The sequence below is a fragment of the Salmo trutta genome, chromosome 21 (assembly GCF_901001165.1).
Source record: "Salmo trutta chromosome 21, fSalTru1.1, whole genome shotgun sequence".
Classification (NCBI taxonomy): domain Eukaryota; kingdom Metazoa; phylum Chordata; class Actinopteri; order Salmoniformes; family Salmonidae; genus Salmo; species Salmo trutta.
The window spans coordinates 28,544,074-28,568,308 of NC_042977.1; the positions used below are offsets into that span (position 1 = coordinate 28,544,074).

The window sequence follows — 24,235 nt, forward strand, 5'->3', positions numbered from 1 at the left end:
AGAAGCAGGACACAAACTAAGGTAACATGAAGCTTTTATTTAGCAACAATAGAAACAATCTTGATTCTGTAATGTGCTAAACACAAAGTGAGAGTAGCCTCTAGCTAAAACTGCATTCACAGGGTGTGCTAGCTCCAGTCTACTATACTGATAATCCAACCTAAACTACCGCTTTACCGAGGTTACAACAGCAGCTATTCACAACCAAGGAGAGGAATGTTTTGCAGTGGATGAATGAGTTGAACAGTGGCCGTGTGTGTCCCAAATTGTGCCCTTTCCCCCAATTGGGCTCAGGTCAAAAGTAGTGCGCTATGTGGGAAATAGGGTGCCATTTGGGACATAAGCTTACTGTGTGTCTGTGGGTGTAGTGCAGCTAATGCTTGCATAGTCAACGTTGTGCTTGTACTGTATTTGCATTCAGTGTGTTAGGGTTAGTTCAAACAGTTACATGTACCTCTCAGAATATCCAGAATTACATTTTTACTTTAGAGGAAACCTTTACACACGTAAAAATATCTTCATATAGAGCCAAGTAGTCAAACTTTAAGTTCTCAAGTGTTATGGAGGCAAGAGCCATAATTTTAAGTACAGTACAGCTATTCTCCTCTACACATAGTATCCTAAATTCCTCAAGTACTACATTGTATTACAGCTCAGAAGAATAGAAGAGCTCTATCCAATAATATGTACAGACATTTATGTCCTCAGCCATAGTTGCTGAGGTCCAAGCAACTGTGATACAGTGTGTTATAATGACAGTTTAGTTTGTTAGCATATAGCAGGGACAGCAGGAACTTGGAACAAGTCTATTTCACACACTATTTGAAAGCTCTATTTTCCTTAAATTGATACTGTAGCTGCACGCATTTGTAAGTAACAGAACTGAGCACAACACATTCAAATGGACATAATTCTCACAAGTGTTTTGGTGAGAGATACTAGAGACACATCAAGAGGTGTGTCACGTTCAATCCACTCCATTCAAAACACTCCCATTGTTAAAATGACTGGCAGGTTACACCCTATAGTTTTATAATAATTCTATACACACTGGTCAATGACCATCGCTTACAGACTCATGAGGGCTTCACAATTGTGCTTTGAGTGAGACATAGGAGATATGTTTAGGGACTACTGAATGGTTGTTGCCTTTACGGTCATTCAATTCCCAGCATCATCCTTACCCATGCAAAGGACTCTAGCAGGTCCAGAGCAGGCTTTGAAATGATTAAAGCCAGAACTCTCCCTTGACCTTGCCTATGTTGACACCATCTACATCATAACACATTTTTCCTGACCGCATGACCTGACTAGGATTCACTTTCTCCCCCTTCAATGAACCCTCTGAGAAAAATGTCAAAGCTCCAGTGTCAGAATATTAAAAATTGCTGAGAGAGTTAAGACGAGGTGTGTACAGATAGAGATGTGTGTGTGGTGTGTGTCCTGTAGGTCAGTATATATCAGGCAGCAGGGAGTAGTTCCGGTCCCAGTAGCTGTTGGAGTAGAGCCAGTCCTGAGCTTTGTTGTGGGGGTTGGTGCCCTGGTGGAACCACCTATATGGGAGCAACAAGAGGAACCAAGTCAGATAAACTACAATAGAGTGTCCAGGCACAGGCATGAGTGTCCAGGCACAGGCATGAGTGTCCAGGCACAGGCATGAGTGTCCAGGCACAGGCATGAGTGTCCAGGCACAGGCATGAGTGTCCAGGCACAGGCATGAGTATCCAGGCACAGGCATGAGTGTCCAGGCACAGGCATGAGTGTCCAGGCACAGGCATGAGTGTCCAGGCACACGCATGAGTGTCCAGGCACACGCATGAGTGTCCAGGCACAGGCATGAGTGTCCAGGCACAGGCATGAGTGTCCAGGCACAGGCATGAGTGTCCAGGCACAGGCATGAGTGTTTTACATGATGATTGTGATAAATACAAACCCACACCAACAAACTTCGTAATATACAGTAGTCAACTCCTGATGGTGAGATTTAAACCAAATCAAATCAAATCGTATTTGTGACATGCGCCGAATACAGCAAGTGTAGACCTTACCGTGAAACGCTTACTTACAAATCCTTAACCAACAATGCAGTTCAAGAAATAGAGTTAAGAAAATATTTCCTAAATAAATTACAGTAAAAAAAATATATAACAAGAAAATTACATAACAATAATGAGGCTATATAGAGGGGGTACCGGTACCGTGTCAATGTGCGGGAATACAGGTTAGCTGAGGTAATTTGTAAAGTGACTATGCATAGATAATAAACAGCGAGTAGCAGCAGTGTAAAAACAAGGGGTGTTGGGGGTCAAAGTAAATTTTCCGGGTGGCCATTTGATTAATTGTTCAGCCGTCCTATGGCTTGGGGGTAAAAGCTGTGAAGGAGCCTTTTGTTCCTAGACTTGGCACTCCGGTAACACTTGCAATGTGGTAGCAGAGAGAGAACAGCCTATGACTTGGGTGACTGTAGTCTTTGACAATTTTTTGGGCCTTCCTCTGATACCGCCTAGTATATAGGTCCTGGATGTCAGGAAGCTTTGCCCCAGTGATGTACTGGGCTGTACACACTACCCTCTGTTGCACCTTACGGTAAGATGCCGAGCAGTTGTTATAACAGGTGGTGATGCAACCGGTCAGGATGCTCTCGATGGTGCAGCTGAGGATCTGGGTACCATTGCCTCATCTTTTCATCAGCCTCCTGAGGGGGAAAAGGTGTTGTCGTGCCCTCTTCACAACTGTCTTGGTGTGTTTGGACCATGATAGTTCGTTGGTGATATGGACACCAAGGAACTTGAAACTCTCAACCCGCTCCACTTCAGCCCCGTCGATGTTAATGGGGGCCTTTTCGGCCTTCCTTTTCCTATAGTCCACGATCAGCTCCGTTGTCTTCCTCAATATTGAATGAGAGGTTGTTGTCCTGGCACCACACTGCCAGGTGTCTGACCTCCTCCCTATAGGCTGTCTCATCATTGTCTGTGATCAGGCCTACCACTGTTGTGTTGTCAGAAAACGTAATGATGGTGTTGGAGTCGTGCTTGGCCACGCAGTCGTGGATGAACAGGGAGTACAGGAGGGGACTAAGCATGCACACCTGAGGGGTCCTACTGTTGAGGATCAGTGTGGTAGATGTGTTGTTGCCTACCCTTACCACTTGGGGGTGGCCCGTCAGGAAGTCCAGGATCCAACTGCAGAGGGAGGTGTTTAGTCCCAGGGTCCTTAGCTTAGTGATGAGCTGAGCTTTGTGGGTATTATGGTGTTGAACGCTGAGCTGTAGTCAATGAACAGCATTCTCACATAGGTGTTCCTTTTGACCAGGTTGGAAAGGGCAGTGCGATTGAGTAATCTGTGGATCTGTTGGGGCGGTATGCGAATTGGAGTGGGTCTAGGGTTTCCGGCATGATGGTGTTGATGTGAACCATGACCAGCCTTTCAAAGCACTTAATGGCTACTGACATGAGTGCTACGGGGTGGTAATTATTTAGGCAGGTTAACTTTGCTTTTTTGGGCACCGGGACTATGGTCGTTTGTTTGAAACATGTAGGTATTACAGACTCGGGCAGGGAGAAGTTGAAAAGGTCAGTGAAGACATGCTTGAAGTACACGTCCTGGTAATCCGTCTGGCCCCGCGGCTTTGTGAATGTTAACCTGTTTAAAGGTCTTGCTCACATCGGCTACGGAGAGCGTGATCACACGGTCGTATGAAACAGCTGGTGCTCTCATGCATGCTTCAGTGTTGCTTGCCTCGACGCGAGCATAAAAGGTATTTAGCTGGTCTGGTAGGCTCGCGTCACTGGGCAGCTCGCGGCTGGGTTTACCTTTGTAGTCCGTAATAGTTTTCAAGCCCTGCCACATCCGACGAGCATCAGAGCCGGTGTAGTAGGATTCAATCTTATTGACGCTTTGCCTGTTTGATGGTTCATCGGAGGGCATAGGGGGATTTCTTGTAAGCGTCCCACTCCTTGAAAGCGGTAGCTCTAGCCTTTAGCTCGGTGCGGATGTTGACTGTAATCCATGGCTTCTGGTTGGGATATGTATGTACGGTCATTGTGGGGATGATGCCGTCGATGCACTTATTGATGAAGCCGGTGACAGGTGGTATACTCTTCAATGCCATTGGATGAATGCCGGAACATATTCCAGTCTGTGCTAGCAAAACAGTCTTGTAGCATAGCATCTGCATCATCTGACCACTTCCGTATTGAGCGAGTCACTGGTACTTCCTGCTTTAGTTTTTGCTTGTAAGCAGGAATCAGGAGGATAGAAGTATGGTTAGATTTGCCAAATGGAGGGCGATGGAGAGCTTTGTATGCGTCGCTGTGTGTGGAATAAAGGTGGTCTAGAGTTTTTTTCCTCTGGTTGCACATGTGACATTCTGGTAGAAGTGAGGTAAAACGGATTTAAGTTTGCCTGCATTAAAGTCCCCGGTCACTAGGAGCACTGCTTATTTGCTCATGGCCTTATACAGCCGCTGAGTGCGGCGGTCTTTGTGCCAGCATCGGTTTGTGGTGCTATAATATAGATGAGAACTCTCTTGGTAGATAGTGTGGTCTACAGCTTATCATGAGGAATTCTACCTCAGGCGAACAATACCTCGAGACTTCTTTAATATTAGCCATCGCGCACCAGCAGTTATTGACAAATAGACACCCACACCCACTTACCAGACATAGCTGGTCTGTCCTGCCGATGCACAGAAAAGCCAGCCAGCTCTATATAATCCGTGTCGTCATTTAGCCACGTCTTGGTGAAACATAAGATATTATAGTTTTTAATGTCCTGTTGGTAGGATAGTCTTAATCGTAGATCATCCAGTTTGTTTTCCAATGATTGCACGTTGGCCAATAATACGGAGGATAGTGATGGTTTACCTACTCATCGGAAAATTCTTACAAAAATTCCTCCCCCTTTTTCTCTGTCTTTTCTTCACACGGATGACAGGGATTTGGGCCTTGTCTCGACAAAGCAATATATCCTTTGCGTCTGACTAATTAAAGAAAAACTTTGTCGTCCAGTTCGGGGTGAGTAATCGCTGTTCTGATGTCCAGAAGCTCTTTTCGGTATTAACATTTTAGTAGATGCTCTTATCCAGAGCGACTTACAGTAGTGAATGCATACATTTCATAAATTTTTTCTCCGTACTGGTCCCCCGTGGGAATCGAACCCACAACCCTGGCGTTGCAAACACCATGCTCTACCAACTGAGCCACACGGGACCTTAAGAGATGGTAGCGGCAACATTATGCACCGAATAAGTTACAAACTATATCAAATCAAATTTATTTGCAAATTTATATATACGAAAAAAGAAACAAAATAGCACAGTTGGTTAGGAGTCTGTAAAACGACAGCCATTCCTTCCAGCGCTTCAATTGAAATGTGTTTCTCCATATAACTTGGCCTTAAGTGTATTCATGCAAACTGGAGCATGCAGATATCCTGGACAGGTGAATTGCACTGCAAATACAACATATTATTTTAGCTTATTCAATGTGTACTGTGCCTTCAGAAAGTATTCAGACCGCTTGACTTATATTGTTAGAGCCTGAATTCATAATGGATTAAATAAAGAAAAAATATCACCCATCAACACACAATACCCTATAATAACATAGTGAAAAAACATGTTTTTAGAAATGTTTGCAAATGTATTGAAAATGAAATGCAGAAATATCTAATTTACTTAAGTATTCATACCCCTGAGTCGGTGTTGTGTTCAAGGCCACCTAAAGCAAGACCGACTCAATATCAAAACTGGAGCAAATCGAGTCCAAGTCAAAAACCAAGACCTGAGGGGAGGGGGGGTGAGACCGAGTGAAGACCGAGACCGGGAGGGGGAGAAGGGGTCAGAGACAGAGTCAAGACCTCAAGACCGAGACCAAAAAAATGCAAGCGCAATTCCAGACCATGATTGTAATTTTGTCAAATCACCACGATAAGATTTCAAAATGTCCAGTATTTCTGTGTTCATATTTCAGAACAACACATTGATTGTTAAGATATTAAGAATAGTAAATAAAATGCATGCTGCGGGAAAATAGAGCCACTCTACAAATTATTACTAACCAAACACAGTGGGGAACAATGGGCCTTCTACGCCTTCAGAGAAGGGCTAAGGATTTATAAAATAATCATTATAATAATAATGATATTATTTTCAATTATGTTCTGATTTAATCTCTTTGGTTTTTGTTGGAAATGGTTAAAACTGAAGAGAAAAAAGATCCAATCATGATTTTTCTTTACTTGTATGTCGGGAGATAAATATAGGTAGCTAAATCTGCCATTGGCTAGGCCACTAAAAGCGAGATAAAGGCATCTGCCATTCAATTGTATAAGGGCAGAATTTTGGAGTGATAGTGGAATCCCATTTTGACTTAATGGGTGGGATTGTTTTTACAGAAACGTATGGAAACATCTGCAATCTTGAAGGCCAACAGGTCACCGTGCAATAGCGAGCAGTAGTTTTCCTACGGTCTAGCTACTGTAGCTAGCTATTGTTGTTGGCTAGTTTGCAGCGGCTGTAGCAGGTGTTATCAAAAGAGGATGTTGCTAATTTGTTAGCTTCTCCCTTTTCAAGAATAACTTTCAACAAGAAGTTAAGTTTCAAATGATCATCATCTGATGAGTGGAACAGTTTTTTTTATAGCAGCACACTTGCTGTTGTTAGCCATCTCTTCCAAAATAGCTTGTGTGTGAAATGTTGCATTTAAAGTGGAATTGACAGCCTTTTAGCAACATGAAATCTACTTAAAATCTGTTCGCATACACCCCCAGGAAGAATTATACTTTTTATGACAAGCGACCACTTAGATATGGTCACGTTTTCATAAATTCTTAAAATGTTTGGATATTACGTATACTAAGGCACCACCCTTCGTGTTCTACAAAAAGTGCACTCCCCTACAGGAGTGCACTGGTATTACGGCCTATAGGTTCGCCACTGCGCAAACATGTCTGTAATAGATACATTATAAAGGCTGTTAAGATAATTTTTCAAGAAAGGAGTGTTTATATTTGGCCTGGTGAAGCGGTTTTATGTGCTGACTGAATGGAAGCTGATATAATTATGAGTTTTTTACTCCGCTGTGCTAGACTGAGTCAAGACCGAGTACAAATGTATCCAATACCGAGACATTCAATAAGTGCTACAACACTGCCCTGAGTCAATAAATCACCTTTAGCAGCGATTACAGCTGGGAGTCTTTTGGGGTAAGTCTCTAAGAGCTTTGCACACCTGGATTGGACAATATTTGCACATTATTCTTTAAAAGAAAATTCAAGTTCTGTCAAGTTGGTTGTTGAACATTGCTAGACAGCCATGTTTCAGTCTTGCAACAGATTTAAGCCAATTCAATTCAAAACTGTAACTAGGCCACTCAGGAACATTAAATGTTACCTTGGGAAGCGACTCCAGTGTACACTGAGTATACAAAACATTTTAATAACATAGACTGACCAGGTGAATCCAGGTGAAAGATACAACTCAATAGGAAGGTTTTCCTAATGTTTGATACACTCAGTATATATTTGGTCTTGTTTTTTAGGTTCTAGTCCTGCTGAAAGGTGAATTTATCTCCCAGTGTCTGTTGGATAGCAGACTGAAGCAGGTTTTCATCTAGGTTTTTGCCTGTGCTTAGCTCTATTCCATTTATTTTTTATCCTAAAAAACTCTCCATAGTCCTTTCCAATTACAAGCATACCCATAACGTGACGGTAATCAGTGGTGTGTTGGATTTTCCCCAAACATAACGCTTTGTATTCAGGACATAAATTTAATTACTTTGTCACATTTTTTGCAGTTTTACTTTAGTGACTTTATGCAAACAGGATGCATGTTTTGGAATATTTTTATTCTGTACAGGTTTTCTTCTTTTAACTCTGTCATTTAGCTTAGTATTGTGGAGTAACTACAATGTTGTTGATCTATCCTCTGTTTTCGCCTATCACAGACATTAAACTCTTAACTATTTTATTGGTGTCATGGTGAAATCCCCTAGTGGTTTCCTTCATTTCCGGCAACTGAGTTAGGAAGGACACCTGTATCTTTGTAGTGACTGGGTATATTGATACACCATCCAAAGTGTAATTAATAACTTCTCAACATTCTCAAAGGGATAGTCAATGTCTTATTTATTTTTTTACCCTTTGCAAGGCATTGGAAAACCTCCCTGGTCTTTCTGGTTGAATCTGTGCTTGAAATTCACTGCTCGACTGAGGGATCTTAAAACTAATTGTGTGTGGGGATGAAGTAGTCATTCAAAAATCATGTTAAACACTATTATTGCACACAAAGTGAGTCCATGCAACTTATGTGACTTGTTAAGCAATTCTTTACTCCTTAACTTATTTAGGCTTGCCATAACAAAGGGGTTGAATATTTAATGACTCAAGACATTTCAGCTTTTCGTTTTTAATTAATTTGTAAAGAATTCTAAAAACGTAATTCCACTGACATTATGGGGTATTGTGTGTAGGCCAGTGACACCAAATATTTATTTAATGCATTTTAAATTCAGGCTGTAACAATAAAATGTGGAAAAAGTCAAGGGGTGTGTGAAGGCACCGTACTTTTCAGGAGTCAACTACATTCAGGTTGTGCAGATGCATGATCAGTGTTTCAATCAATGCATTTGCTGCCATTCTAAAGCTGTCCTGAGGGAGGCAGTATAGTGCAGCATTCAAACAGTGAACCACAACAACAATCAAAAGACACAGCAGACAAGCAGAGCCAAACCTGGGGCCAAGAGCTGGGTTCCTTCACAATGACAACACAGGGGAGAGCAAAACACACAGCACATTATGACACAAATGTAGGATAATTAGCAAAGCAGGCCTAGCATAGTGTTAGCATACATCCAATGAGAGTTTTGCACAGCAGAAGCAAAGGTTCCAGGAGGTGGAGAGGACCCAATCACTCACCTTGTTTTCCATTCCTCGCTTGATTTGGAGCGATTTTTCCGGGACAGTCTTTGTTTCTCCTCTACCCTCTTCTTCTCTGCACTTGCCGAGTCTGAGAAATATTTTAACATATCAAAATATAAATTACTGAACACCAGATGTGGACACAATGCTTTTATCATACACAACAACACAATGCCCTATATAACTTTATCACCATACCCATGTCTCCTTTCTCCATGTGTCTGATGTCAGGCCTGAGTCGACAGTCTGTGGGGGGTAGGACCCCCTTCATGCCTTCCTCCAGCTCATTCAGCTGCATGGCAAATGTGGAGAAAGCATAGAACTACGAGAGAGAAAGAGAGAGAGAGAGAGAGAGAGAGAGAGAGAGAGAGAGAGAGAGAGAGAGAGAGAGAGAGGATTCAACAAATCAATAACTGAGTCAAACTGACAACCAGTTGAATCACTCAAGAAGGCTAAAATATCATTAGTACATCCCAGATGTCTGCTTCTTAGTAATCCTCCTAATACAGTACTCTATCATGCCTGTGATCCCTTCAGTTGTCTGGTCGGGGGGCTATTCCCCAGAACTGCTCTTGTCCCATTCTCTCTCACCCCCTACCGCTCCTCCCCTCTCACCTCTGCAGAGTTGTCTGGCCGGGGGACTATCCTCCAGATCAGCTCACTTCCTGGGATGACCTGGACCGTGTCTCCGTCAGGCAGGGGCATCTCCTCTGGCTCCTCGTCTACACTGGTCTGGAGGGACAGACAGGGGGACACAACCTTAAAACAGGTATGGCTTACAATAGCTACTTATTGGGTCATATCAAGGGTTTTCACTCCAAAACTAGTTTAAAGGTTGCTTAAATACCACTCATTCATGAGCATGGAGCAAAAGGATCCATTTCAGGCAACATTTTCATGGTGCCAAAGCAATGTGTTAGGTGACAAATTACCATAAACCTCATTGTAATCTAGCAGCACGATTTAATTTGAAATGTTTCTTCAACAATGTGCGCTATTAAGAATTTACTATTTATGTATTGCTCAGTTTACTAAACTCTAATCAAACATTCACCTCCCTATAACACACACTGTTCAATAAAAGTTTGAAATGAAATCACACTGCCAGATTACAAGGAGGTTTATGGAAAGGTATTTTAAGTATCAGCTAAATCACATCTTATTGCAATCTGGGGCCCGATGGCACAGTCGATGACGTGGCATGCAACCATTGGTTGATGCATGCAATGTCTGAGCAGGGGAACGCTACCATGGTGTTTGGACCACAAAAATGTCACCCTTAGTGGCTTATTGAGTAATATTTATTTCCATTTATCATCTGAATCTATGAATAGTACTGAACAGCACTGGACTGACATAAGGTATAGTATATAGCTTATTTCACGTAGCAGATAAGGAAAATAATTCAAAGATTATAATAGTTACATAATCACCCCAATGGGGCTCGAGGCACTTCCTTGTTTTTGATATGGTGTGTTTCTGATTAGTGCACATCATACTGTACCTGCATGTTGCTTTTCTTCTCCTCTGAGTTCTTCTTGTCAGATTTCTTATGAGCATCAAAAGTGTCAGCGTCCACAGTGTATAAGCACTCGGTCCATTTACCGTAGATGGCACAGAGCTTCTTTTTGCTGCACACACAAGTGTCACACGGGGCCTCAAAATGTGTAGTAGCCTTTTCTTTGGTAATTAGATGTCCCATCAGTGAGGAACACAATCCGGAAAGAATCAGGTTGTAACATTTATTTTAAAAAAGGTGCAATAAGCAGAAATCGCATTTCCTGGTTGCTAAAATTCATCTGAAGCTGGTGTACAAAACCGAAAGTAAAAGATGCAAAAATGAACCTTAAGAATGGGGAGTATAGAAATACAGCACATAGAAGAGATATACCGCTTCTTAGATTTGCTTTCAATGAGAATGACAGATCTACAACTCACATTAATATGTGTATTTGGTTGGGTTGCCCAAAAAGCTACATATTGCAGCTTTAACCTTTATTTATCCAGGGAGTCCCATTTGAGGTCAGGATACCTTTTCACCAGGGAGACCTGGCCAGCAATGCAATACAAAAAACCTTCAATTCGTAACAAAATAAAAGCCACAATACCTTTTATCTAAAATGTAGCCCTCCACTTTGTGCAGCTCTTTGCCAAAGAGGCCACATGGTTTGAATATCAGGCTGCATCTCTCTCCGGTCCTGTCACAGAAAGACAAGGCTTTGTTTTCATATTCTCGTTCACTATTCCCCACTGTGAGACAATACTTTCAAACAACTAACATGTAGCTGCTCAGTCTATCTCCTTTGTAATGGCAAGTATCTGTCCCAGTTCTGTTACACTGCTCAATCAACTGGAAACAAATGTGGATCCACACTACTGCACACACACACACACACACACACACACACACACACACACACACACACGGCAAGGTAGTCTCCCTTACTTGTGGTTGATCACCTCCACATTGCCGTACTGCTCGATCCACAACTGGCCCACGATGATGTTGTGGACACAACAGGTGGGGTTTGTCCAGGTGTACGCTTCGTTGTATCTGCAGAGATGGAGAACATGTCATAGCAGCAGATAATCTCTCACCATCCATGTCCACTTAGAGATGCCAACTCATACCAAACTACTTCAGGGAGATTACAAATGTCCTTTAAGCTTCAATTTATTCATTTCATCCAGGCTTCAGAAAAAACTCCCAGAATAGTTGTATTGCTAGCTTAACTGGGAGATAAAGGCCAATTCGAGAACACTCCAAGCCAAACCCTCAGTGAGGGAAAGCTACATGTACACTGTGGAGGGAATCTCAGCTCCAGACTCACTTGGGTAGCTCCAGGCTGATGATGCCTTTAGGCTCCGCCTCCACACTCTTGCCCCAGAACTTGAGTTTGGGGTAGATGGAGCCGTGGAACAGGAAGTCCTCCTGCAGGCCCTCAGCATGGAAGGCGCTGACGGGGGGGTGGTGGCTCACCTGCTCCGACATCCACCTGAACCCTAGGTCCTCTCTGAAGGGACAGGAGGGAGGGGGTTAATGCTACATACCTTAGCCATCACCTTCTGTCTTCAAATGTCTTCAGACATCTGACATGTTGAGATGTATTTTGATGAGAGGTATTTTGAAGACGTCTTGAGTCGCAAACTAGTACGACTAGTGATACCAGACCAACTCACAACAAATACAGAAAAGTCAAACCTGATGAGCTCATAGGTTTCTCCCAGTAGTGGGTTGAAGGGTTTTCCCGTCCTCTCCCACTGTGAAGCTACAGCAGACACAGCAAACGCTGCAACACACTGAAACCATCACAGATGAACAGAAGTTTGTAACGTTAGCGGCTGTAGATGAGCACAGCAAAAAGAGTAGGTACTATGGCTGTAATTATGAGTGAAAACTCGTGTGTCTATCTAAGAGGATGATGATAATGGGTGCTCGCTACCTTCATCCTCTCCATGGAATCTGTGGTGGTGTTCGCCTGGTGGATGAGGTACGTGTGCTCCATGTACTCTGTAAGCCGCTGCAGGAAACTAAGGGGCTCGTTTAAGATCACTGGCATTGCTATCTTAGACAGCTCCTGGTTGGGGACAGAAGAGAGGAGACGAAGAGTCAGAGACAGGGGTAAGGAAACACACAAGCAATGAAGTTCATTCACAGCCCACACAGACAAATATACACTGAGTGTACAAAACTTTAGGAACACCTGTTCTTTCCATGACATAGACTGACCAGGTAAATCCAGGTGAAAGCTATGATCCCTTGGAGTCAACATGGCCCAGCATCCGAGTGGAATGCTTTTGACACCTACCTTGTACAGTAGAGTCCATGCCCCAACAAATTGAGGCTATTCTAAAGGCAAAAGGGGTGAGTGCGACACCCTCGGAAAGTGCCATTATTGATGGTGACTCTGGAGCAATTAGGGTTAAGTGCCTTGCTCAAGGGCAGATTGATACATTTTACCTAGTCGGCTCAGGGATTCAAACTTCAGTTACTGGCCCAACGCTCTAACCACTAAGCTACACTGGCAATAGAGTGAAATTCCCTGTAAAGCACACATAATGGTGTTTCGATGAGAGGTGTGAAATAACATCAGCAAAAAGCTATAGTCTAGACCCCAGCCTGGAACACTGCTTGACTCCACTACTGACTGGTCTCTGGAGTGTCATTAAAGGCCCACATTTCAGCAGGAACCCTGGGCTAAAATAATAGATTGCCATGGATATAACTCATTAAGCCCCATATATAGGACAAACATAGTCAAGGTAGTTTCTCCATTGCCAATGGTGGCATCTTCCTCTACACCAGATCTCTGTCCCAAATAGCACCCTATTTCCTATTAAGTGCATTACTTTTTACCAGGACCCATAGGTCAAAGTATTGCACTACATAGGGAATAGTGTTGCCATTTGGGACACAGCCCAGGATTAGGTGGGAATCAACCCTTTTAATTGGGGGATTTACAGGAAGTGTAGGCTGTAGATCAAATCAAATTTCAGCCAGGAAGTGGAGAGAGGGTATTAGGATCCCTACAGACCACTACTGACGGCCAGAGTATTTTACAGCAGGGTTTCTCAAACTCAGTCCTGGAAATCCTGTTTGTTTGTGTTTGAATTCTTGGCAGAGAGAAAGGCATGTTCGCTAACTGTTTGATTTAAACTTTTTTGGGGGAACAGGAAACAGTGAACAAACATCCCTTTCTTTCTTTGCCCAGCCTGATACATTTGTATCCAGCTCTGGTGCTTTTTGGGATGTGCCAACACAGTACTGTACTTTTCTTTAAATAAATAATGAGTGTGAATTCTCACCATGCCAATGCATTTCTTCAGGATGCTCCAGATGCTGACATCATTCCTCGAGAACATGGGCGCTGGTAAAGACGTTCTGTGGGATAGAACAGAAACGGACAAACAACAAAGTCAAATCTAAATGTAGTACTCCCACTGAAATAGACACAGTCCTTGTTTGTATTCTCCTGATCCTGTCTCTTAGCCTGGTCCCAGATCTGTGCTGTCTTACCAACTACTATAGTCAACTCCTATGGTCATTGTCACACCAAACGATACAAACAGATTTGGGACCAGGCTAGGAGACAGTGTCAGGAGAATACAAACAAGGACTATGGTGACAGAGTAATTGATGAGGGGTTTAAGCCAGAGTCTCTTACAGTGGCATACTTCCACCGAGGCCTAGATATAGCTACTGTATAGATAAGGCACAGCACTCTTCCTCCTACATTTTAGCAACACTCCAGGCTATCACATTTATCAGATAGTGGTACAGTATCTTGTTGTTGTTGTTGGTGAGGTGTGTCTCCACTTTCTAAGTATGTGCATTTGTATTTAAGCTTGTGTCCCTGGTTTTATGTGATGTTCTCGACTTTGTTCATGGAGAAGCATGTTTAGAATATACAACTACGGTCTTTATCATTGTGTCTTCAGGACTGTTAACATTTTGGCATGTTTCTAAAATAAAAAATAGTCACCATTTAGTTATGCAAACAGCTGTATTACATTAACCTTATCTGGAATATCAGCGAGGGCTTGACGTACTATTTGGAAACTGAGTTACCTCGTCTGGCCTTGCCATTAGGAAACAGAGTTACCTCGTCTGGCCTTGCCATTAGGAAACAGAGTTACCTCGTCTGGCCTTGCCATTAGGAAACTGAGTTGCCTCGTCTGGCCTTGCCATTAGGAAACAGAGTTACCTCGTCTGGCCTTGCCATTAGGAAACTGAGTTGCCTCGTCTGGCCTTGCCATTAGGAAACTGAGTTACCTCGTCTGGCCTTGCCATTAGGAAACAGAGTTACCTCTTCTGGCCTTGCCATTGGGAAACAGAGATACCTCGTCTGGCCTTGCCATTAGGAAACAGTGTTACCTCGTCTGGCCTTGCCATTAGGAAACAGAGTTACCTCGTCTGGCCTTGCCATTAGGAAACAGAGTTACCTCGCCTTGCCATTAGGAAACAGAGTTGCCTCGTCTGGCCTTGCCATTAGGAAACTGAGTTGCCTCGTCTGGCCTTGCCATTAGGAAACAGAGTTACCTCGTCTGGCCTTGCCATTAGGAAACAGAGTTACCTCGCCTTGCCATTAGGAAACAGAGTTACCTCGTCTGGCCTTGCCATTCGGAAACAGAGTTGCCTCGTCTTGCCTTGCCATTAGGAAACAGAGTTGCCTCGTCTGGCCTTGCCATTAGGAAACTGAGTTACCTCGTCTGGCCTTGCCATTATGAAACAGAGTTACCTCGCCTTGCCATTAGGAAACAGAGTTACCTCTTCTGGCCTTGCCATTAGGAAACAGAGTTGCCTCGTCTGGCCTTGCCATTAGGAAACTGAGTTACCTCGTCTGGCCTTGCCATTATGAAACAGAGTTACCTCGCCTTGCCATTAGGAAACAGAGTTACCTCTTCTGGCCTTGCCATTAGGAAACAGAGTTACCTCGTCTGGCCTTGCCATTAGGAAACTGAGTTACCTCGTCTGGCCTTGCCATTAGGAAACAGAGTTACCTCTTCTGGCCTTGCCATTAGGAAACAGAGTTACCTCGTCTGGCCTTGCCATTAGGAAACAGAGTTACCTCGCCTTGCCATTAGGAAACAGAGTTACCTGACAGCTAATGAGCTAACTGTAACTGCTGCGGTCAAACCTCGTGCAATAACCATGAATAAATGGGAGAGTGTGCGTGTGTTCCTGTGTGTGTGTGTGTGTGTGTATGTATGAATTAGTGGTGCACGGGTCAGCTGTTGGTTCACCCGCACACAGTTGCTAATAACCCATCTGCAATGGCCCGACTATATGTGATAAAGTGAAAATCTGAAGCCCACACCCGACCCTAACCCGCAAATATAGAAAATGTGATATAGACTACAGAGACGGCCTAACGATTTTTTTGCCTTGGGGTGCAGGATAATTTTTTTGCCTCAGTTAAATACGTTTCTGCTTATAATTTCCGACATATTGGTAGTCTATTTGTTAGTCAACTTGTCTATAATTAGATACATGCAGCTTCTCTTATGTCATTATATGTTGCCATAGAACACTAAATAAACCCTTGCTTATGAGAATAATGTCATAAATTATAGAATGAATGCTTCAATCTAGTTGACATCAGTAAAGTTTTCTGTCATGTCTGCTTCTTTCGCAGAGCAAACACGTTTAGGGACAGGGGAGAAGATGCAATTACTCTCCCACCAAAAATGGTATATTTTCTGTGCAAAATAGAACGCTGTGAAAACAACCCAACATTTTTCTGATAAGATTTCAGTTCAACTTGGATACATATTTTAGGAGGCTGAAATACTATCTGCTTTTATGATGCTAAAAAAATTGCCTACACACCAAACGCTTTTGGGAACGGCCCTAAATGCGCATTCGCATTCTCTCAAGATGCTGAAAGAAATCCCATTTTTCCACTCCTGTTTCCGAGTCAAAATGTACCTTTGATGTATAATTTTACTGCAAGAAATGCTTAATTCTACAGGAATAATATTAAGACTATGTGAGAGATTTTTGACCTACAGTGAGTGTCCAGATTTCAGTTTCCATTTAACCCATCTGAACAGTATGCTAGAGTTTCCTTGACGTGCCATAGGCCTATTTGAAGACCACGTCTTGTGGCTGTCAAATTGTTATAGCACCTCATAATCATCACACATAACATAGCCAGCACTGCTATTATCCTCTTGTACCACTTCACCAAATCTTTCCCAAACATTACTTTTCTGGCCCTCCCTTCTCTTTATTTTCAACTCTCCATTTCACAGCTTTTTATTTTATTGAATTAAATTCCGACATTGTCCTTTTTGCCTCAGTCGATCAATGTTAACTTTCACTGCCCGTTCCCAAAAGCGTTTGGTGTGTAGGCTATTTGGGGATTGGCGTGTAGGCTATTTGTATGCCAGATAGCCTCAAAATAATGAAAGAAAAACCTCAATGTTGCCTATAGATGTACAAGAATGATACATTTATGGATTTTTTTATTTATTGTTTTCTCTTTATTCAACACGACCGCCACACACCGGCCCTTCATCTACACTATATTTCATGACCTAAACCCACCTGCCGTGCGGATATCACCACCGGGGCTGCGGGTTATGAGTCAACCCGCGCATCACTAGTGTGTGTATGTATGAGTCAGACGGTGTGTTTGCTCAGAGATGAGCAGAGAAGCAGCTACGCACAATGAATACTGACGCTCCAACTAAACAGACGCAACAGGCAATTGAGAGAAGGAGGGAGAGGAGGAGAGAGAGAGGGAGATTGAGGAGAGATGGAAAGAGGAGGGCCGTGGGGATAAATCCTAACCCTCTCTCTTATCAACAGCGGAATGAGCAGGCCAGTGGAGCATGGCGGAGCAGTACTTCTGTCGGCTACACAACACAGCATAACATATTAGGCTGAATGAACTGACTCCTCTCCTGTAACTACGTACACTCAGTCTAAAGCCTCATTCACTTTCCATAGCTATGTTTTACATTTCCTGTCGAATTAAATCAAGCCTAAATACGCCTTTTCGCATAATCAAGGATTTATTGTACGCTTGTGGGCCACAGAAGATCACAAGGGATTACAAATTGAGGTATCAAATTAAAAACTAGTTCTCCTTAACATACTACATTATGGTAGAACATTTTTCTTTGTCAATCTACTCAAAATACATAATAATGATAACGCAAAAACAGGTTATATCTTATTTTTACGGTAATTTTTTAAAAATCTGAGCAAAAAAATAAAACAATAAATATCCCATTTAAATAATTATTCAGACCCTTTACTCAGTACTTTGTTGAAGCACCTTTTGCAGAGCTTACAGCCTCGAGTCTTCTTGGGTATGACGCACAAGCTTGGCACACCTGTATTTGGGGATTTTCCCCCCATTCTTCTCTGAAGATCCTCTCAAGCTCTGTCAGAATGGATTGGGAGCGTCGCTGCACAGCTATTTTCAGGTCTCTCCAGAGATGTTCAATCGGGTTCAAGTCCGGGCTCTGGCTGGGATTCAAAAAGGTGTTCTTCAGGGTTCGATTTTGGGTCCATTATTGTTTACTTCGTATATTAATGACATGGGGAACACTGTTAATACTTGTAACATTAATCTCTATGCAGTTTTGTATTCCTGTGCCATTCGTGAACTTCAGCATGACTTTGATTTAATTCAGAAATCACTTACAGATCTTAAATTAGTGTTAAATACAAGTAAAACCAAGCTCATGCTGTTCTCTAGGTCCCAAAATGTTGACCCTGAGGACCTGCATATTTGCGCTATAAATGGAGCCCAAATTGAGCTTCTTTCTCAGTATAAGTACCTGGGTGTCTGGATTGATGACTAGTTGTCCTTCGTAACACATATGAAAAATCTGACTAAGAAGCTAAGATCCAAGATAGTTTTTGTTATATCGAAATAAAATCATGCCTTAGTATTAAAAATAGGAGAAAGATTGTTTGAACAAAGCTTCTCCCTGTATTGGATTTTGGTGATATTATTTACAAGAATGCGGCAACCTGTTTTAAATCCCTTGCACGCAGTCTACCATTCAGCAATACATTTTATCACCGGGGACAATTTTAGGACTCATCATTGTAGTCTGTATAAAATGTGGGATGGACCTCTCTGTCTGTAAGAAGAATGCTTTATAAATAAATAAAAGACAATGCAGCTATCTGACAGAAACCCCCTCTATATGTAACATCATTCATTAAGATAAAAATCACAAGTTACCAAACCCGTTCACAGGAATGGATAACACTAGAGATCCCTCTAGTCTCCACAGATTTGGGAAAATCTGCGTTTTGTTTTTATGCCCCTAATTTGTGGAACAATCTGCAAAGTTCACTGCAGTTAGATGTGCTGGTGCTTCTCAGGCAGTTTAAATGATTGGTTGGGGTTGAATGTGATTGCTTTTATTAAATGTCTATTATTTTGTATCTTTGTTGGTGTATTGTTTTATACACGTGTACGTTGTTTTAATATTCTGTTTTTTCATTGTAATGTGTACAGGGCTCTTGTAAAAGAGATTTTAATCTCAATGTGACTCCCTGTTTAAATAAAAGTTAAATAAAAAATAAGACTAGGCAGTGAATACCAACCAAAGCACATCCCAATTTGCATTAACCCGTCATAATGCAACAAAATACTACATGCCAAAATGTCTATGAACCAACCTTATATCCCGGACGAGGCCCCACTTGTTACGAACCGGCTCTTAGCCCGTAACAAAGACGGTGACAACGCAGAGATAAAGAAATAACAATAATATATAAGTAACCAATATACAAGTAACAATAGTGTCTGTCGTCAGTAGCGTAAGTGAGTGGATGCGTGCATAGATGGTGATAATGAGGGGTGTTGAGTGGTGCCAAAAACAAACAAACAAATAAAGAAGCCCCAAAATGCCACAACAACAAAAAACAACAGTGTGTCTGCGTGGAGAGTCTCCTTGATGTATGGGGGAAAGGTGTATTTATCCCCGGGACACACCCGATTGCTGATGACCCTAACAGCTCCGCCCACCGACGTCTTCTTAAAGAAAACAAGAAAATAATTCGTCACAGTGGGAGGGTCGTCACAGGTATGACGCTACAAGCTTGGCACACCTGTATTTGTGGAGTTTTTCGCATTCTTCTCTGAAGATCCTCTCAAGCTCTGTCAGGTTGGATGGGGAGTGTTGCTGCACAGCTATTTTCAGGTCACTCCAGAGATGTTCGATCGGCTTCAAGTCTGTGCTCTGGCTGGGCCACTCAAGGACATTCAGAGATTTGTCCCAAAGCCACTCCTGCGTTGTCTTGGCTGTGTGCATAGGGACGTTGTCCTGTTGGAAGGTGAACCTTCGCCCCTGTCTGAGGTCCTGAGTGCTCTGGAGCAGGGTTTCATCAAGGATCTTTTTGTACTTTGCTTCGTTCATCTTTCCCTCAATCCTGACTAGTCTCCCAGTCCCTGCCGCTTAAAAACATCCCCACAGCATGATGGTGCCACCACCATGCTTAACCATAGGCATGGTGCCAGGTTTATTCCAGACATGATGCTTGGCATTCAGACCAAAGAGTTCAATCTTGGTTTCATCAGACCAGAGAATCTTGTTTCTCATGGTTTGAGAGTCTTTCAGGTGCCTTTTGGCAAACTCCAAGCAGGCTGTGATGTCCCTTTTACCGAGGAGTGCTTCTGTCTGGCCACTCTACCATAAAGGCCTGATTGGTGGAGTGCTGCAGAGATGGTTGTCCTTCTGGAAGGTTCTCCCATCTCCACAGACGAACTCTGGAGCTCTGTCAGCGTGACCATTAGGTTCTTGGTCACCTCCCTGACCAAGGCCCTTCTCCCCCAATTGCTCAATTTGGCCAGGCGGCCAGCTCTAGGAAGAGCCTTGGTGGTTCCAAGCTTCTTCCGTTTAAGAGTGATGGAGGCCACTGTGTTCTTGGGACCATCAATGCTGCAGACATGTTTTGGTACCCTTCCCCAGATCTGTGCCTCGACACAATCCTGTTGTCTCGGAGCTCTGCGGACAATTTCTTCCACCTCATGGCTTGGTTTTTGCTCTGACATGCACTGTCAACTGTTGGACCTTATATAGACAGGTGTGTGCCTTTCCTAATCATGTCCAATCAACTGAATTTACCACAGGTGGACTCCAACCAAGTTGTAGAAACATCACATGGATGATCAATGGAAACAGGATGCACCTGAGATCAATTTCGAGTCTCTTAGCAAAGGGTCTGAATACCTATGTAAATAAGGTATGTTTTTTTATATTTAATACATTTGCAATAAATGCAAAAAATCTGTTTTCACTCTGTCATTATGGAGTATTGTGATGAGGGAAAAAAAATATTTTATACATTTTTGAATAAGGCTGTAACGCAACAAAATGTGGAAAAAGTCAAGGGGTCCGAATACTTTCTGAATGTACTGTATCTACACACAGCCAGAGACATAAACAAGGGTCTCTGAATGACAGGATTTCTAATGTATAAACAAGCTTCTCATCAATCTCTTTCAATACACACAAAGGCGCATGCATGTACACAGGCACGCACACAGGCACGCACACACACACACACACACACACACACACACACACACACACACACACACACACACACACACACACACACAGACAGACAGACAGACACACACATCCCTTTCCTCACGGTCTTTGTTTCTCTAAGCTGGCAAGTACTAAATTATTCACTGTTCAATTGTTGGATTAAGAAAAAGGGCATGCCACCATCCTCATCCACGTAAAGAAAATAGATTGGCCAATCTTCAAAAAGCTTTCTGCTCTGACCCAGTGTACGAAGCTCCACTAAGCCACTAGCCTGCTGAATCTGAATGACATAACTGTGGATGGAAAAACAAGAGAAACCTGTCTATGGGGCTTGGGTGCTCAAACAAAAAACACTGGAACAGAAAGACAGACAGACTGGGGTATCACATTACATATAGTATACTGTAGAGCCGCTGGCTGCTGACAGTCTATTCTGAACACCACAATAGTCATCAAAGACTTATGCTAAGTGATCAAATATTATACATTCTAATGACATTACTGACATCAGCAGTAACAACATTGTGACTGGTGAGTCTTTCCTACCAAGTAATTTCCTACAAAATGTCACACGTGATAAAAACACACTTTTGAAATGAAAAATAACGATCAAATAAAAATAATGGAATATACTAGAGTAATTGAGCCAAACACTGATACAATCCTTGCTATTACACACACTGGAGAAGAAAGGAGACAAGAAAACCAAGCTGGAAACCACGTGGGAAACAAGTCGTTACATCACAGTAGAGCGTGATCCTACCTGTGCTTCTTTACTCCATTGCACTGGGCCTTCTGGTTACCATGGTTACCCTCCCCGGACATTCCGCTGGCGGTGGCCGTTCCCTGAGGGTGGTACGGCAATGGAGGCTGCTGCTGAACAGAGGGGGCTCTCTCTCCTCTTCCTCTTCAAACGAGTGTCCGACCACAAACAGGAAGCCGTTCAGAGAGAGAGAACGCTTGTTCTCGGAATCTGCAGGAGAGGGATGCCAGTGGCCAGAGAGAGAGAGGGGGTCATGTCACCTTTGAGCTCAGTCCAAAACATGGTAAGCTTAGCTTAAACCTAGCCCAAAAACTCTATTCTTAGACCTGCAACCTGCCTGCACACTCCTCCACCCGGTAGTGACTGACTGAACTCCCTCTTCCTCCTCCTCTCCCTCCCTGGAGCCTGCGAAACCCCACCTGTGGGATAGTGTTCCAATGAGAAGCCACATAGATGCTCTGCTTCCTCCGGGTGCTGTGTCTGCTGTGGTTAGTACAGTACTCTGGCTCCGCCTCTAACCTAGACCTCACTCTTCTGCTACCAGGGACAACACAGGTATTAACACCCAGGAAGAGGGTGAGGGGAAAACAGATCTCTACACAATGAGGAGGAGCTGAGATACTGGGATTAAGGAGCTGGCATGACTAATCAAATATTCAAGAACCTAATGATAGTGGCAATACAAATGCATTTTTTTGGCATGCTAATAAAGCATTTAAATTCAAAAATTGAGCTGGCATGATCAGTTATGAGAACAACAAAGCTTCAAATCTCTCATTATAGAGTAATGCTATTTATAAAAGTGGGTCGTGTAGCTTAATCCAAAAGTAAAGTTCAATCAAAGAAATGGACATAATATGTTGATGTATCTTTATTATGTAAAGAAACAAGATACAGGTCTCATAATGCTCCATAACATAACAAACTGTATACCACCGTAGCACGCTCCTATTGTAGCCTGTATACAATATTTTCTTGAGTGACTGTTCAGGGGTCTGGAACATAATTACAAATAATTTGTACACTGCAAATTGACCGAAAGTAGCCAAACAGATCATATTTGAATAAAATAATTTGAAACCTTGCTTACATTTGTATACAATCACACATTTCGCTATTATGCGGGAATACTTTGGAACAGATTCCGAAAATTAAAATCACTTGGAGACGATTTTCTGGTGTTTTTTACAGTATTTTATGTCCAACAAAAAAATGTAAATAATCACCTGCGGGCCGCCAGCTGGGGAACCCTGCTCTAAGGTACAGTGCATTCGGAAAGTATTCAAACCCTTGACTTTTTCCACATTTTGTTACGTTAAAGCCTTATTCAGAAATGGATTACATTGTTTTGTTTCCCCTCAATCTACACACAATACCCAATAATGACAAAGCAAAAACAGCTTTAGAAATGTTGTCACATTTATAAAAAAACTAAAAACCTAAATATCACATTTACATAAGTATTCAGACCCTTTACTCAGTACTTTTGTGACTCACATTTGGCAGCAATTACAGCCTTGAGTCTTCTTGGGTATGTTACGAACCGGCTCTTAGCCCGTAACAAAGAGGTAGACAACGTGGAGATAACAAAAATATATCTATTAAATAAAGTAACCTATATACAAGTAACAATGGTGTGTGTAGTCAGTAGTGTACTGTAAGTGAGTGGATGCGTGCATAGATGGTGATAATGAGGGGTAGTTAAGAGGTGCCAAAACAAACAAACACAAAGCCGCAAAATTCCATAACAAAAAACAGTGTCTGTGTGGACAGAGTCTCCTTGATGTATGGGGGAAAGGGGTATTCTGTAATGCTTAGGCGTAGTGGAGGAGGAATCAGACGCAGGAAGCAGCGATACGGGTGATGGCTTTTAATGAGCGACACAGCAAAAACACCTGCCACCCCAAATAGCGAACTCAGCGCACACAAAAATCAAAGTGCCCCAAACACAGAGGACAAAACACAGTGAGCGTAAACCCACGCACTAGCGCTAAATACAATACAGCGCGTAACAAAGCAACCAACAGAGAAACAATCCCGCACAAAGAGCAGGCGGGCCAACTAGCTAATATAGCCCCGCTAGTCAACCCAACTAAGGACAGGTGCAAACAATAACAGAAAGGGGAAAACAAAAAGGAATCAGTGGCAGCTAGTAGGCCGGTGACGACAACCGCCGAGCACCACCTGAGCAGGAGGGGGCGCCACCTTCGGTGGGAGTCGTAACATATTTATCCCCGGGACACACCCGAGCCCAGGTGTGTCCCATTTTGCTGACGACCATGAGAGCCACACCCACCGACATCTTATTAAGGAAAACAAGAGCAGAGAGAAAGAATTCGGCAGACCGTATGACTCTACAAGCTTGGCACACCTGTATTTTGGGAGTTTCTCCCATTCTGTCAGGTTGGATGGGGAGCGTTGCTGCACAGCTATTTTCAGGTCTCTCCAGAGATGTTCGATCGGGTTCAAGTCCGGGCTCTGGCTGGGCCACTCAAGGACATTCAGAGACTTGTCCCGAAGCCACTC

The 24,235-nt window shown here is 42.9% G+C and overlaps 1 protein-coding gene across 2 annotated transcripts; it reads right to left on the reverse strand.

Moving 5' to 3' along the window:
* Positions 1 to 17: 17 nt before the first annotated feature.
* On the reverse strand, positions 18 to 22,334 carry LOC115157112 (oxysterol-binding protein-related protein 1-like). 2 transcript variants are annotated; one of them, XM_029705060.1, is made up of 12 exons: positions 21,710 to 22,329; positions 13,726 to 13,801; positions 12,363 to 12,497; positions 12,122 to 12,219; positions 11,751 to 11,933; positions 11,366 to 11,473; positions 11,028 to 11,117; positions 10,424 to 10,550; positions 9,535 to 9,651; positions 9,118 to 9,241; positions 8,917 to 9,007; positions 18 to 1,553 (listed from the first exon to the last, which is right to left on the reverse strand). In XM_029705060.1, the coding sequence occupies exons 1-12, from the start codon at positions 21,769 to 21,771 to the stop codon at positions 1,451 to 1,453; spliced, it is 1,314 nt and encodes a 437-aa protein (XP_029560920.1). In that variant the 5' UTR covers positions 21,772 to 22,329; the 3' UTR covers positions 18 to 1,450. The 2 variants fall into 2 exon arrangements, with proteins under 2 accessions (XP_029560920.1, XP_029560919.1); XM_029705059.1 differs by lacking the exon at positions 18 to 1,553 and adding an exon at positions 8,548 to 8,752 and having other exon boundaries at positions 21,710 to 22,334.
* Positions 22,335 to 24,235: the final 1,901 nt, after the last annotated feature.

What these genes read in the sequence shown, in the direction of transcription:
- LOC115157112 (XM_029705059.1), bottom strand. Translation starts at nt 21,771, where the DNA reads ATGTCCGGGGAGGGTAACCATGGTAACCAGAAGGCCCAGTGCAATGGA. An exon ending in GAAACCTATGAGCTCATCAG is followed by an intron (nt 11,934 to 12,121) that starts GTTTGACTTTTC and finishes CTGTCCCTTCAG; the next exon opens with AGAGGACCTAGGGTTCAGGT. An exon ending in AGCGAGGAATGGAAAACAAG is followed by an intron (nt 8,753 to 8,916) that starts GTGAGTGATTGG and finishes GTCATTGTGAAG; the next exon opens with GAACCCAGCTCTTGGCCCCA.